This window comes from Macrobrachium nipponense, chromosome 20, assembly GCF_015104395.2.
Source record: "Macrobrachium nipponense isolate FS-2020 chromosome 20, ASM1510439v2, whole genome shotgun sequence".
Lineage (NCBI taxonomy): Eukaryota > Metazoa > Arthropoda > Malacostraca > Decapoda > Palaemonidae > Macrobrachium > Macrobrachium nipponense.
Genome location: NC_061089.1, coordinates 3,041,668 through 3,058,371, shown reverse-complemented (window position 1 = coordinate 3,058,371; position 16,704 = coordinate 3,041,668). Strand labels below are relative to the sequence as shown.

The 16,704-nt window shown below is 35.1% G+C and overlaps 2 protein-coding genes across 12 annotated transcripts in view; one reads left to right on the top strand and one right to left on the bottom strand.

The window, feature by feature from the left end:
* The window catches only part of LOC135221648 (calcium uniporter protein, mitochondrial-like), a 761,453-nt gene that overhangs the window by 297,223 nt on the left and 447,526 nt on the right, over positions 1-16,704 (bottom strand). The gene's annotated exons all lie outside the window — the stretch shown is intronic.
* LOC135221641 (uncharacterized) overlaps positions 1-16,704 on the top strand; it is a 107,785-nt gene that overhangs the window by 74,157 nt on the left and 16,924 nt on the right. The window contains exon 3 of the mRNA XM_064259329.1: positions 6,892-7,093. Within this exon, the coding sequence (XP_064115399.1) occupies positions 6,892-7,093 (202 nt within the window). The remainder of the gene's footprint in view (positions 1-6,891; positions 7,094-16,704) is intronic.

The following is a 16,704-nucleotide window of genomic DNA, read 5'->3' as shown; positions in this document are numbered from 1 at the left end:
ATAGTTGCCAGCAAGTTGACCGTGATCTTACACTGAGGTTGTTTCAACACAGTTCTAAAGATTTTCATAAATGAAGTAATGTCCCTACCTTGAAAAATGTGATTCCCTGTTCTTTTGTGATTCTGTTTCTGTATGGAACAGTTGAATGCCCAGCACTGGGTGTCAGAGGCGGCTCTGTTGCTGCCAGTCTGTGCAGTCGCTGCTGCTGCCACACTGGGAATCAACACATAGCAAAGGCGGCTTACTTGCACACGACATTCATGCGACTGTCCAATCTCTCCCCTCTATATCTATGGTTAGGGATTCTACAGAATGTCTCAGGTCTCATGCACCCATTAGTAAAATTAATTTTGCGCAATTTTATGAACTCAACTTGACTAAATAATTCTAACTGTATACTTTGGGTGAGATTGCTCTTTTACGATGTAATGAAATGAGTTCTACAATCTCTCCCTCCTCTCTTGTGTGTAGCCCTTCCTATGCGATTTTCTGGACTTTCCTGCCTCCATATCTACCTCTTTCAGCCTTAACCGATCCCCAATTCCAGTCACATGACAAAACCTTCGCAATCTTTGACATCTGACGTCTACTGCCTAGCCTCTGGCTTCCTCATGCTGTACTTACGGAAATAAAACAGGAGACAGGACAAGTACTGCGCCCTTAATGTAATGATATGGACCGATGAACAGTCTAGACATTTGCCATCTAATTAAATGCTTTCTTTGTTAAGTGTACGTCTATTTTCAACCAGAATGTAACCACTATGGCTGCTAACTGCGATATAGTTGGGACGCTGAGAAATATTTCGCTCCTCATATATATATATATATATATATATATATATATATATATATATATATATATATATATATATATATATATATATATATATATGTATATATATAAATATTATATATATATATATATATATATATATATATATATATATATATATATATATATATATCAGCAAAAGCCACAGGGAAAATTTTAAAAAATGAAAAGACAGAGTGCCAAGTACTTTCGTGTATTTACCACATCTTCGGGGCACAAAGAAGATGTGGTAAATACACGAAAGTACTTGGCACTCTGTCTTTTCATTTTTAAAAATTTTCCCTGTGGCTTTTGCTGTTAAACAAAATCACGTGCTTACTTTTGTGATTTTAGTATATATATATATATATATATATATATATATATATATATATATATATATATATATATATATATATATATTGAATGGGTAGGGTGATGCGACAAAAAAGTCCATGGTATATTTCATAGGAGGTCAGACCAGGTATACGATGAGATAATTACTTTTAACAGTTTATTGCGACGTTTCGTAAATCATATTTACATCTGAGATTTCTATCGAACAGTAAAAACTTATATTGTAGTTTGGCATAAAAAAAATAAAGGTCATTTATGAGTTAGATGACAAGTAAAATATTAAGATGTACAATACACAGACAAATAAGAAACTAGATTGCACAATACAAAACGAAAGGTAAAACACTAAAATGCATATAAAACTTACTAAAGACTACCTGAAACAACATAAAAACGCTAGTGAAAACGAACTAACCTGCTGGTACAATTAAAAGAACAGAGCTAGAAATAGCAACAAAGTAAGGGGACGGAGAGGGAGAAAAATGAAAGCATCAAAACAAAAACAACTGGGTAGAGCTGGACTGTGTTAATTGAGGAACTAGAAGTTTAATCTTAAGTGTTTAGAGTATAAATAAATCAGCTTGGTTGTTACTATGGCCAATAATGCTAAAGATTTCACTTTTAATGACAGTTTTACATATTTTAATTAATTAAGAATTATAAATGAAAATTTTAGCATTCATTGGCTATAGTAACAACCAAACTGATTTATTTATACTCTAAACACTTAAGATTAAACTTCTAGTTCCTCAATTAACACAGTCCAGCTCTACCCAGTTTTTTTTGTCTTGATGCTTTCATTTTTTTTTCTCTCTCTTCTTCCCCTTCCTTTGTTACTATTTCTAGCTCTGTTCTGTTCTTTGAACCAGCAGGTTAGTTCGTTTTCACTAGTTTTTTTGTTGTTTCAGTTAGTCTTTAGTATGTTTGATATGCATTTTAGTGTTTTACCTTTCGTTTTGTATTGTGCAATCTTGTTCCATATTTGTCTGTGTATCGTACATTTTAATATTTTACTTGTCATCTGACTTTTAACCGACATTTATTGTATTTTATGTCAAATTTTACAATATAATTTTGAATTTTTTGGTAGAAATCCCAGAAGATGTAAATATGATTTACGAAAAGTCGGAAACAATTATATATATATATATATATATATATATATATATATATATATATATATATATATATATATATATATATATATATATTATGAGTTATTAAGAGGAATAACAAAAATGTGAGAAAATAGGAGGTATAACCTTAACAAGTAAAGCACTATTTTATTACAAAGTGGGAAAAATGATAAAAATAGCAAATACATAAATCAGAAAAAGTACTACAAATGCAAACGAAAACAACGCTTACAAAACTGACATTAATCAGTACAGCTCGAAAGATATCGTGGCCCGGACGATTTTAGGTTTCATTTTTTGTCGAGAAATTTCTAGCAACGTCTGTCAGTTCCAGTCTACCATTCGTAATGACTAAGATGGAAGTTGTCTTTCGAGAAACTTCTAAGGAGCGTATGCCGTCGCCATCAGGGACAGGTTTAGTAAAGAGACATCCTTTTCTGATTGAACAACTTCCAGCTCCGCATATCAAGATCGGATATATCTTTCACAACTTCTGACGCAAGTTCTGCTGCTCCCCATTTGTACAGATAAACGCTGCGACGAACATCTTCACCGGATTCGTCATCAACGCTGCAAAAACCTAATGTTAGGTATTACATGTTGAGAGCAGATCACAAGACTTGTGCGGAGGACTGGAAAAGTCAGGTTCATTTGGTTCTAATTGTCAAGAACTCATTCATACCTCTTGTCCTGTTCAGCATCAGTTTCATTCAGGAATCTACAAATCTTAGGGATAAACATTTCTCTACTTGAATCCTGGACAGGACAGATAAAACTTACCTAACACAATTCACTTTCAGTAAGTTATTACCAAGTTAACTTCGATTCGAAACGATGGGTTAAATATTTAAGACTTAATACTTTTGGGTAAAAAGGTGCGAATCACTGTGAAATAAATTATATATATATATATATATATATATATAATATATATATATATATTATATATACATATATATACACACATATATGTATATTTACATATATACATACATATATATATGTGTATGTATGTGTATATATATATATATGAATATCTGTTTCTCTGTTATCCACGAGCGTTCTATGAAGTTGAAAAGGACCAGGAAAGCACTCTTAAGACGACATAGCCATATATTTCGAAATACTTCGGGGGTAACCACAGGTGACTATGGAATGTACAGTTATGGGAAAACGACGTTGATGTGACTGGAATCGCGGTTGTTCTTTGGAATGGAATGGAATAGAATATCGAATTTAGACACAAGGCCTAACGCTGGGACCTATGAGACCATTCAGCACTAGAAGAGAGATTGAGAGTAGAAGGTTTGAGAGGTGTAACAGGAGGAAAAACTCGCAGTTGTACTTGGAAACAATTGTTATGAGGGTGGAGAGCAAAATGGAGGTAGAGAATATGAATGGAGGTAGCACAGTAAAAGGAATGAAATGGGATGCAGCTAAGGACCGAAGGGACGCTGAACAGAACCTTAAGTAATGCCTACAGTGCACCGTGTGAGGTGCAGTGATGGCACCACCCTCCTACGATGATGAAAGGGGTCAATCCGTCCTGGCTTAGCTCACAGCTGCAAAGAGTGGGAATATCTGTCAGGGGGAGAACGGAAATCGGATATCAGGGACGAGGGAATCTTCAGACATTCATTCTTAAGCAAATGTTCCAGCCAATCCGCCCACCAGACTGGACACTCGGGGAGTTCAATAGGACTCGACACAACCGCTGTTCCAATCACACCAACGCCTGCTTTTCCACGCCTGCTTATTCCACATTCACCTGTGATCAGGACTGTTGCAGTGTTCATCGAAATATATGGTTTTTTCGTGCTAATACAGTATGTATGGGACTTTGGAATTTCAGCTGTTTGTGTATGTATGCATGCATATATATATATATATTTATATATATATATATATATATATATATATATATACATATGTATATATATATATACATATCTATATACATACATACATACATATATATATATATATATATATATATATATATATATATATATATATAAAACTTCTATCTCAAGGCTCAAGATATGACTTTTTCTGCTTATGCTTTTGTTCACTTGAAACAATCGACATATATGGTTTCCTCGTTTTAATATTGTTTGTTTGGAACATTTAAACTTCAACATGTAAGTGCATATATCGAGTATACTATAGAAATGTATATATATATATATATATATATATATATATATATATATATATATATATACCTATATACATATACGCACACACACACACACACACACATTAGCAATTCTTTGTCGCAAGGTTCAACATGAATGCCCTTTCTGCTTATATTTTTATGTTTACTTGCACTACATTTAATTCAGGTATTCTTTGTAAAGGTAACCATGTAGTATGTTAACGTGTTCATAACAAAGAATTAAAGGTGTACAGTTCACGCATTAAAGTATTTTCGCTCAATCGTTTCTACTGTTCATCAATCACAAAGATTCTTTTTATAAATATCTTCGGAAATTTAAATTTATTGTTTGCTGTGTTTCCTCAGACGAAAACTTTAAACCTTTTATTTAAAAGAACTATTGACCTGGGATATCCCGTCAATATTTTTTTTTCTTTTTTACGAAAAGTAGTCAAGTATTTCATTATACCTCTGAAATCTAAGGAAAAGTCAAGATATTTCCTCCTTTCTTCATTACCGAAACTCAACCATTATAAGAGTTCACTTAGTCTCTCTTTACAGAGTATATTCCAAATCTCAATTCTAGGTCATTTCACAAAGCCACAATTTATTACTTGATCTATTTCCATTCAGTATTTATGGATAGTCCTGTTCTTGTTCTAAGAGCAGCCAAAAAATCTCAGCGTAGTTAATTCATTGCGTCCACGATGCGCAAAAGGTCATACGTTTAAGCATATCACAAACAGAGAACTTCTCAAATCTTTCGCTTTTTAATCGTAAACAATATTTCCTCATTCAATTAGTTGTGTGGGATAATATCCTTTTACGTTTGACATTTCGTCCAAACGCCTTCGGTCATATTTCTTTTTTTCTTCGTCATAACAAAGGTATCGCTCGAAAGTGGACACAATGCAAGGAAGGGCAAGGCCAACAAACAATAGGAGCCCGGATTAAGCAACAAAGCACCATTCATGCTTCTACATCGATTTACATCATAAGATAAGCCATATCTCGTCCATATCCCGCCTTGACTTGATTCCTTTTCTCTAAGGTGTGGCCTACACGTGGCAAAAGCGAGCTCCCCTCCCCAACACACCCACCCACAAGAATAGTGAACTGGTCCAGTGTATCATAAAATTTTATTCATACGTGACGTGGTACCAAGCCCGACACAAGGAAGGTATAATGAACAAAATAATCAATATGGAGGAGGTCTTTACTATGAAACTTGTCCATTATGTTTACAACGATCAAAGATCCATGGCCAACACAACACGTTCGTGGAGGGGAACAGTCCTTCTGTGCAGGCTATTACGACGAGCGTCGTCCGATTCGATCTAATTCCGTTAGTTTCACGGATTCTATAAAGTCATGTCAGGGTCAGGCTCTTCAACCGCCAAGAAGACTGTAACAAGCAGCGTGCTATAGAAGGAGTTAAGGATGAACCTTACGTGCATAACTATAGGTATATGCTCAACTGCGATCCAGATTTAATTCTCGAATTGTCCAGAATTTCGTTCTATATCCCACTAATTGCTTAAAGCATAAGGTTGTGAGTCAGCTGGCTGAAGTGATAATTTTATATGACCTCATTTTCCTGTTCATTATTGCTTGACGCTAATTAAAGATGACCAAAACGTGAGCATGAGGCTTTCATTCTGCTCATTTTAATTATTAGAATAAAAAATCTAATGTGATTGATCTTCGACATAAACTGGTCGCCTTGCTGTCATGTGTAAGTCAAGGTAGGGAAATACAGATCAGTCTTTGGATACATTAAAGAGAATAGCGAGGTGCGGATGATCCCGAACATGTTAACAGAGAAATACGGCTCTCTTTAATCGGCAGACATTCTACAAAATATGAGCTAGTATGAAATCAATGATAAATTCATGGAGGTTCCACTTCCTTGTCACAGCTTCACAACCAATAAATAATATCTTGAGTAACCATCACGAAGCCATTGACCAATGCTCTGGCAACTGTGGCAGTCCGGATGGAAATGTCAGAGGAAAACTGGAATAACAAACTTTGTCATTAATATCATATCAATAGAAACGTGATCAGTCTCAACTCCATCGATTTCACTCAAGTTCTTTGGTCATCATGCTGGAGTTTGTAATTAAACTGGAAGCATCATGACACGAAAATCATCGATATTGTTTGCCGATATTTCATTCGACAAAGTCACTTGCTTGCAAAATATTCCACCGTCCAGACTTATAATGAAAGTCAATCCTAGTTAAAACCAAATCGATGCCGTCGACAAAGAACCGAAATAAATAGAACTTTCCGTTTTATCAATCAAATAAGATAGATGGCGTTGACTAAGAGAGCAAAAATGTAAACAGCATCAGAAAACAGAGTTAAAAACACGGTGTGCCGTAGAGAGCATCTAACCAATATACCATCTATGCCTTTCCTCAGGTACAGGGAGTTCTGCGAGGAGCACCCCTCGAGACCACGACGACGATGACGACGACGACGAAGACAGAGACAGCGAAGAGAGGGAAGAGGGAATAACTTCGGCCGAAGAGAGACGCAGAAAGAGAGACAGGAGGAGAACAGTTGGTGGCCTTTCACGCTTCCGCTCCGTCTCGTGTGAGGCGTTGACACTCCTGGATACAAGGTAAAAATGTTAGACGATACATTTCTCTCTCTCTCTCTCTCTCTCTCTCTCTCTCTCTCTCTCTCTCCTTTTCGCCACCTTCCTCCAGCCCCCTTTCTCAAAGGCTCACATTTCCTCCGCTTCTTAGATGCACCGCCATTCACAAGCATTACTGTGTATTTCCTTCCGTCATTTCTCGTTTCAGAGCGGTATTTCCAAATACTAATTCATGAATATAATAACATTTAGATTTGTGATTCAATCTACAGTGAAAACGAGAGAGAGAGAGAGAGAGAGAGAGAGAGAGAGAGAGAGAGAGAGAGAGAGAGAGAGCCTCTGAGTCTAGACGAAACTAGAAAGCTCTTCAGATGACTTCAAGCAATGACTGGGTCTCCTGGCCTTTCCTGATAGACAGCAAATAAATCACTTGAAGCTTAATGCAACACAGATAAGCAATTCGAAACCAGGTAATAACGTTATTACGAATTTGACTAAAAAAACATGTTCTTCAGTGATAGGTAATTTGAGCTAAATAAAAGTTTTCTTGAATTACAGACACTTTCCAGTGACTGGAAAACCTCTCTCTCAATCAGAGGCCCTTGAGCGGACGCAGGAGATTGCAAACTCGACTTTTTAACAATTATGAAACATATCATTAAATTTACTAGAAATTCATTATGAATATGAAACACAGTCGAGGTCATGCACATTTATCGTGTAATAGTTTTCACAACACTTTTAGCGAACGACGACGCCTTATGAAATGATTGCACTAATTCGAAAAATTGATCTAACCGCATTATGAAGATATTAGCCCGTGTGTGTGTATATATATATGCATGTATGTATATATACATACATACATACATTACATATATATATATATATATTATATATATATATATATATACACACACACACACACACACACATATATATATATATGGACACGTCTTTCCAAGACATATACATTTGCCAAAATAATCTTTGTCTATCCATTTCCTCACACTTTTTGGACATGCCAACCACTAAAAGGCTAAAAACCTAGGAAGAAACATGAAGAATCTGAGCAATATATGTCAGGGAGGGAATTCCCATAGAGAAGAAGGATGTTAAGAAATATTATTTACGTTATATATATATATATATATACATATATATATATATATATATATATATATATATATATATATATATATATATATATGACACTCCAGCTGACTAACACAGCACTGCCCAGGAAAATTGAATGACAACTAATAAAAACACACTCTCTCTCTCTCTCTCTCTCTCACATACTTCCACTCACTCTCACTCTCCCTTTCCTGTTAAGATAGCGGCTTCAGTTAATGGTCTAGCATTTTTGACATTTTATATTCTACCCCGCCTCTCAACCCCCATTCCTGTGCTTGGACTAAAAGGGCATCAGGAGTGTCACTGCTCATGTCAACGACCTCAAAAACTAAGGATTAGGCACTAATATCTGTCATTTCTGTCACTTTATTTTTCACCACTTCTCACAAACACCCTTTTCCTGCTCTGAAAAAAAAAAAAAAAAAACTTGGAAGAGATACTGTATTTAAGGAAGTTATAAAAATTCAAGGAATCGTTAAGCAACTCCCTTTTATCAGTGATGTATGAAGAGAGTATCGAAAATAAATTTTCAAATAAATGACAATTCAGTGTTAATTATGGTCAACATATGCTAAAGATGAATCAACATCCTGAGATGGCTTGATCATGTGGAATGAATGGAAGGCAACAGGCTACGAACAGGGTGTACAATTTGGTAGCTGTGGAAGGAAGGAACAGAGGAACCTAGAAACTGCAGCAAGAAGGAATGAGGTTAATGGTAAAAGAGGACGAAATATCTACTAGACTGGTGATTGAAAATGGTGGAGCTATTGTGTATTGGGGGCAGATAAGGAAGCGATGTTCAATAACCTGTGCAGGTTTACGAAACGGCTCATGCTTTGATAGTAATCTGGAAATGGGGCTCAAACTAGATTCAGCAGTTAAGAGAAGAACGTGGTAGTAACTGATACTTCAGTGAGTGCAATATAAAACAGACAGATCGAAATAATCAAGAATAAAATTACATTATCAAGTTCAACCGATAATGCATTCTAAATATTAACTTGAAATCAAAATCTAGGAACTGAACATTGTTTGGCAAAAATCAATGGAGGAGAGAGAGGAGAGAGAGAGAGAGAGAGAGAGAGAGAGAGACGAAGGAGGAAGGGGAGAGGCTAGCGCCGACGAATTTCATAAATCGACAAGCCATGTAAGGCATTAGTTCCGCTTCAAAAAATGGCCGAAAAAAATATGTGCAAGTAAGCATATTATTCGAGGAAGACAATTTTAAGATCCGCTACTTAACCGCTCCAAAAGGAAGACCCTGGAACCTATAAGGCGTCTCTTTTTTATTCCCTTGCATAGTAAAAAAAAAAAAAAAAATAAATAAAAAAGGAGTTTTGACAGACATCCAATGGATCTTCAGCAAAGACCCGATGGAATTGCTACTTTACACCACATAATACATACACAAGGGTAGGATTGCCGCTAAACAATGTTAAAACTTCCACTTGATATAATTGTTGATTTATCTTCAGTGCTGTTGAGTGCATTTACCCTATACAATATTATTATTTTTTCTATCACAGTCATCCTATTCGACCGGGTGGTTTTTACAGTCTGGGGTTCCGGGTTGCATCCTGCCTCCTTAGGAGTCCATCACTTTTCTTACTATGTGCGCTGTAGGAAGGAGCATACTCTTCTGCACGAGTCCTGGAGCTATTTAGCATCTAGCTTTTTCAGGTTCCTTTTCTGGGATCTTGGGATCATGCCTGTGTTCCTATGATAATGGGTACAATTTACACTGGCATATCCCATATCCTTCTTATTTCTATTTTCAGGTCCTGATACTAATCAATCTTTTCTCTCTCTTTCTCTTCAACTCTGGTGTCCCATGGTATTGCAACAACTTTATTATTATTATTATTATTATATTATTATTATTATTATTATTATTATTATTATTATTATTATTATTATTATTATTATCTAGTTGTTGATTTTCACAAGAAAAAAAATCTCGAATGCATTCTTAACTGACAATGATTGTCTGGCGTTATTCCGTTTTAAAACTGTGACACTTGGACACTTAAAGTTCGACAAGGTTATCAGAGTCAACCATGGTCAAATGTTACGAGTATACCATACGGATAACAAAACCAGATTTTCTACAAATTAAGTATATCTTAGTTTAACCAGACCACTGAGCAGATTAACAGCTCTCCTAGGGCTGGCCCGAAGAATTAGATATTTTTGTCTTGGCCAGGAACCAACTGGTTACCTAGCAACGGGACCTACAGCTTATTGTGGGATTCGAACCACATTATATCGGGAAGTGAATTTCTAATCACCAGAAATAAATTCCTCTAATTCCACGTTGGCAGAGTGGGGATTCGAACTCGCGAAGATTTTCTACAAAAACGTCAAAAAGGCCAATCAAAATATAAAAAAAAATAAAACCTTTATTAAGCTCACTTCTTGGATCAATATTGATTAGTACATAAAGCACTATTTAACCTTAACACAATACATGAGGGTCACCAATGATAATGAGACGATCAACTACATTATTTGTGGTACCTATAGATCGTGCATTTCAAATTGTTGCTATCATTTAATATTAGTAATACTCTTATTATTTTGAAGCCTCGTCATCATTTTCATAACCAATCTTTCATCATGAACGTTAACTGAAAATACTATGTGATCTAATTATGACAACAAATATGAAGATAATTAAGCTGAAGAAATATAAACTCCGACTGTCGTCCAGGAAAGTGAAATCCCAAGGGAAAAGCGCGCATACACGGAGATTGAAAAATTAAATTATCTGTAAGATGAAGGCGAGGTTCTTGAATTTGAGTGAAACCTGGGATATGGCAGCTAGCTTGCACGGAACGAGACCGAAGAGGATGGATATATTAAAAAATTAGAATCCTCAGAGAAAGATGATGATTAACTCAGATGAAGAAGAACCATAAAGAGTTCATTACGTATAGAATAAGTAAAGGAAATTATGTGGTGTTTCATGGGTTTGGAAAATATCTAAAAAATAATGGTATGGTACAGTCATTCTCTGAAGTGATGCGACATGAATGCATAAGATTTAGTTGGAAATTCTCTAACTGGCAACCTGACATGCTTCATTCTATCTCATTTTAATATAAAAACACGATTACTTCATAAAATAAGACTATAACATTTTTCATGAGCGAAATCTGTCAAATACCAAAACTGTAAGAAAATATTGTCTACTCAAATTTCAGTCAATCAGTGACAAAACATTTCAAAAACTTTTGTTCACCCAGCGCCAATGCGTTCGACAAAAGAAGTCATCCTCAAACAGGCTAAAATCTTAAAATAAGACAAAAAAAACTTAAAAAACTGTTCATAACATTTTTAATATTACTTGCATTGCAACCATAAAATTCTAAAAAACTCTAATTTGATTAATTTTATCCCTCGATGATGAAAAAAAAAGATAAAGAAATAAATACGAAAGTGTTACTGAAACTAAAATGCATTCCCCATATCAACGGGTTGGCGTGGCTGGTGTTATGCAACCATTTGAGTGACAGCAACATGAACCACCTGGAACATAGGTCCACAATGCGCAGACAATGAAATGATCTCCAAAATATTTATTCTATATTTGTTATAGGAATATTTATAGTTTTATAAAAGATAAAATATGTATTTATATTTCTGAACTAATTAAAAAATAATGGCTTACTAACAAGCATTCGCTTTTGCAGTTACACTTTGGTAAACACCGAGATTTTGTCTGTATGCCTATGTGTGCTGGTTTTCTTTGCTTGTTGCATACACATTACTCTCAACATTCACATCTTCATAATAACAATTTGTGGCTGGAAAGCATATTAAGTTATCTACAAATTTTGCACTTCATGTTTCCTTATGAATCAATTATATATACCAAAATAAAGCAGAAGGGCTTTTAATAAATTAAAATTCTTTGTTTGTTAAAATAAAATCTGTTGCGTAAGCCTTGACGTTAATACTAATAACCTTAAATCAATAACTATATTTTGGATATAATTTAAAGAACCATCATCGTTTATTAATCAAAGAACAGATAGTTTCTAAAGATATATCCTTGGTATAATAGAGTGCATCTCAAAATCCTGAGATTTTTTATTAAGCCTATACATCACTAGTGCAACATATGGGCAATTTGAATATGGCCTGCAACTACAAATTTCTGAGAAAGTTATCTGTAATTCTTATTTCTATTTTGTAATATTTTTAGACTGCTGAACCTATTAGGTCTACTGTTACTGTAGTTAGTTACAATGACCACTTCCTGTAGCAGATTGTGTGTTGGCTTTTGGCAGCACTGTCAACCTATGCTTTGAGTTAAACAGTGCAAAAAAAAAAAAATAAAAAAATAAAAAGAAGTTTGTTAAATTCATTTAAAGCATTTTGCACCTCAAACAATAGGGAAGGCATCATTGTAATATTTTGGCAATAGTACTAGACCAACCACTGCTTTCCTTGATTATGAATGATATCAGGAAATAAAAGATATATCTCTTAATCCATAAAGAAAATGTTAAGTTTGAATTTACATATTTATCAATATATATGACACTAGAATAAAAAAAATGGATTTACACAACTACTTGGCAACGCACAACATTTTCCATTGCTTCTTGAGATTTTGGATGATACTAAAGGAATTATATTGTACAACATTTGAGCATGACTGTACCATAAGACCATTAAAAAACAAGCCATGATATACAGGGAAGAATTAATGACGATAAAACCACCACAGGAAAAGGAAGCAATAATGCTTAGGTAGGTCTCTGGAGAAACAATACGCCAAGAGTGAAAGGATAGGAGGAACAACTAAAGCGAGAGAAGTATCAGAGAGAGTAAGGAAAGAGAGACAGCTAAGTTGTGTCGTCCTGCTGCGGGAATATATGATGAAAATGTGGGTGTATTCGGCAGGGAAAGAACAAAGAGAGGTTTAGCCAGACAGGACCATGTGAGATCACGAGACGAACGCAGGTCATAAACATACAAAGTATGAAAATATTCAGAAAAAGAAGATATACTCTGTTCAGCCACAAGTTCAGTAACAGCCCTCACTACTTGGTTGGCAAGTAAAACCACATACAACTCCTTACGGACAATAAACGAACATATTCAAAGAACCAAGCAAAGCTACGTGATGCAATGTGAAGTTCATATTTTGGAAAGCCACTCATCTCTCAAAAGTAAAATCCAGAATTGCTACCGGAAAAAAGAAAGAAAAAATAGAATCAGATTTCGTAGCGAAAGGAAAGGCAGAAATCAGAATACCCTGATAAGGGGGATACCTGAGTCAAGAATGAAAGTTCAGCTTCAAGATTTCATCTCGTGGAGTGGAATGTATTAACCGGATTTCCGATTTTTAAACCACATTTTATATCAGATCGAGGCATTTTCCAACGTTTTTTCAAAACAACTCCCCCATCTTCAGATTTACATCCCCACTGATGTACTTTAATCTTCACTCGATAAACAATACTTTTATCAGCCCTCCCTAATCAAGCATGATTTTATTTGATAAATATTGAAGCATACAAAAATTTGCTAAGGGCAGCCGAAACGAATTGTTTAAATCTCCATCAATATTTTAATTTAAATTCAACTCACCTATTGGACATTCAATTTGAAAAGAAACACTAAAAATAAATAAACCGAACTGGAACCTAACTTTATCCTTGATATCACAGAAATGTCGTGATTCTTTTGCATTCCGACTTATCAGAGACTTGGGGCAAAGGAACGCTTTCAGCATCATCGAAGAGATTCCATGTTCTTTAAAGAGAGGCGTTTTCATTTGTTCCACCTCCAATACACGAGCGGAGAAGAAAACCTGAAGTGGGATGAGCGAGACGAAAAAGGACCAAACACATTCAAAACCTGGTGCCAACAAAGATACCTACAGTTCAAAAACGACGAGTGGTATTCTGCATTATGGTTCGAGAAAAATCTAATATCATATATGAAACAAGTCTATGAACTTCCATTTGCCCTGAGTGAGAAATAAAAACTAATTGAAAATAAAAAGAAACATTTCCCACCTAATTGCGGAAATAATAAACCTTGTCGGTGCTGGGATAGTAACGAAGAACATTTTGGGATCCTACTACAAAACAGAAATTCAAGGGAAAGCCACAGAAATGATTAATATTGATGAGGATCAAGGACGACAATCATTGCATCCGGCCACCAGAGAAGCCTCAAACTGAGGATATTCCATCGCAGAAATTTCCTTGGCATTGTACGATTTCTGTCCGAGGGTTTCACTTACGAAGACTGTCCTTCAAAATGATTCTTCAAAATCTCCATCACATTCAAAAGTGACTTGCAGAGAAGACATTTTTTCCTGAGAATATTCGGTTATCTGAATACGGTGAAGCAGTTTTGATGATAATGACAGCACCTCTATGTAACAGAAAGCATACTCCTTGCGCATGAACTAACTCCCGCCCCCATCCTCCCATTAAAAGATGTCATATATGGTAAATAAGATCTAACACCACTTGAATCTTGTGGAGTGTATATGTGCATCTGTTATCAGAAGACTCAAACACTGGGAGTAAAAGAAAAAAAAAGAAAAAAAAAGAAAAAAAAAAGGCCAAAATAGCCGTCTCTTAGTCATTTTCCTCATTTTATTTAACATCATTGTCAACGTGCTAATGTTTAATTTGCCTTTTGAGTCATTTCCACGGTAATACTTTCTTACTTTTTTTACCACGTGTTTTCATTAGACACGATTCTGATACAGACTTATTTTCAATGTCGTCTCGTTTCCAATTTGTAAAAATCGTCAAAACCTGAATATTGATATTTCTCTGAATACTATCAAACCACCAAATAGAATATTGCCCCATTCGCTTATCGGTCCAACCGTATATCACTCGTGGTCTTTCGGCAATTCCAAAATGGCAGGTTGTTTGAACTGTAAATTTTGATTTCACAAGTGTTTAGAGTATCGGCGGTGGCGAGTTTTGTCTGATGCCGACGTTCTCCACGACGATACGCTTCTCAAATCACTAATGGTGAAGCCTGGTTATTTCACTGACTTTTATTTTATAAACTGACGTGTATATTGTGGAGCAATGACCTCCGAGAAGGCACTAGAACAATTCTCCGGTATGGTGGTGTTGAACAAATGTCGTGGACAGTTAGACAGTTATGTCATTCAATTTATCATGACTGACTTGTGTAGCACTGAAAATGAGCTGAAAACAGTTGATTTTTTAACTACATCAAACTTATGACATCCAAACACATATGCCAATGAATATCATATAATGTACTTTACTTAATACAGTTAAGTAATCCCTGATTTTAAACAGTTTAAAAACTTGGCTGAAATTACAAATGACAATTTGTCCATCGGACAGGCAATTGACCTTACTTTAGGCAAGGTACAAAATTTAATCATCAATAATAGCCCAATACTGTTATATAACTTACAATACAGCGAATGAAATTTTTGTGAGACTGAAATTGTTTTCGACTAAAACCTGTCATTTAGATTTTGCTCTTTTGAAATTACTACGATAAATCGAAACTATTCAGCTTTAAAAGGACACCAACATCAGATGTACCCATCAACGAGAAGCGTTGGTAATTATAAATGTGGTTATTATGGTTTTGGTGTTACACATACAGAAGATTCGTGGATATGATACATACTGAGTGCCATACACTGTACCCATTCCTATACAAAACACCAAGAATGGTATTAAGTGGCTTAATAAATACGCGTATACGGCAAAAAAAATGAAGCAAAAAAAGAGCAGAGTAATATGCAGATACAAAAATTAAAGGAGTCAACAAACACACGCATGTATGTATACAAAAAGCAGTTGAAACAAGTTTGAAGATCAAGTGTTTCGGTGACATGAAAAAGTATTTCATCCTCTCGAGAACTGACGAGTAATAACTTCTCTGTCACTGATAGGGGACCGTTCCACAATTCTAGATTAAAAGGAATGAAAGACCTAACTGTTACCAGACAGTGACAGGTAGTACCTCACCATAAATGGACTGACACGAGTTCTATGTAAACAAGACAGAAGACTAAAAACCGTTGCTCAAATTTTCCCAGTAGCGCATCTTCCATCACGTCCAAAGTATTCTTAGCACAAAGGTTTTTTTATGCAAATAACAAAATACCTTAGCGGGAACTACTGATTTATACTTACAATCATTACTCTTCAATAATATTTCGCCATGGAAGTCAGCCCAATACTATAACTGCGGTTGCTTATACTTTTTGCAATCATCCTCAACTGAGAAACATATCTACTATAACTAAATCTTATTTAAGTGATCTAGCGTTAGATACTTTAAATAATGAAAACCACTCAGATGAACAGGCAACTATTCAACTCTTTATAATAGTGAGTTAAGTGGATTATATATAGATAAATATATATATATATATAATATATATATATATATATATATATATGTCTATCTATATATGTGTGTGTGTGTGTGTGTGTGTGTTTAATATATATATGAGAGAG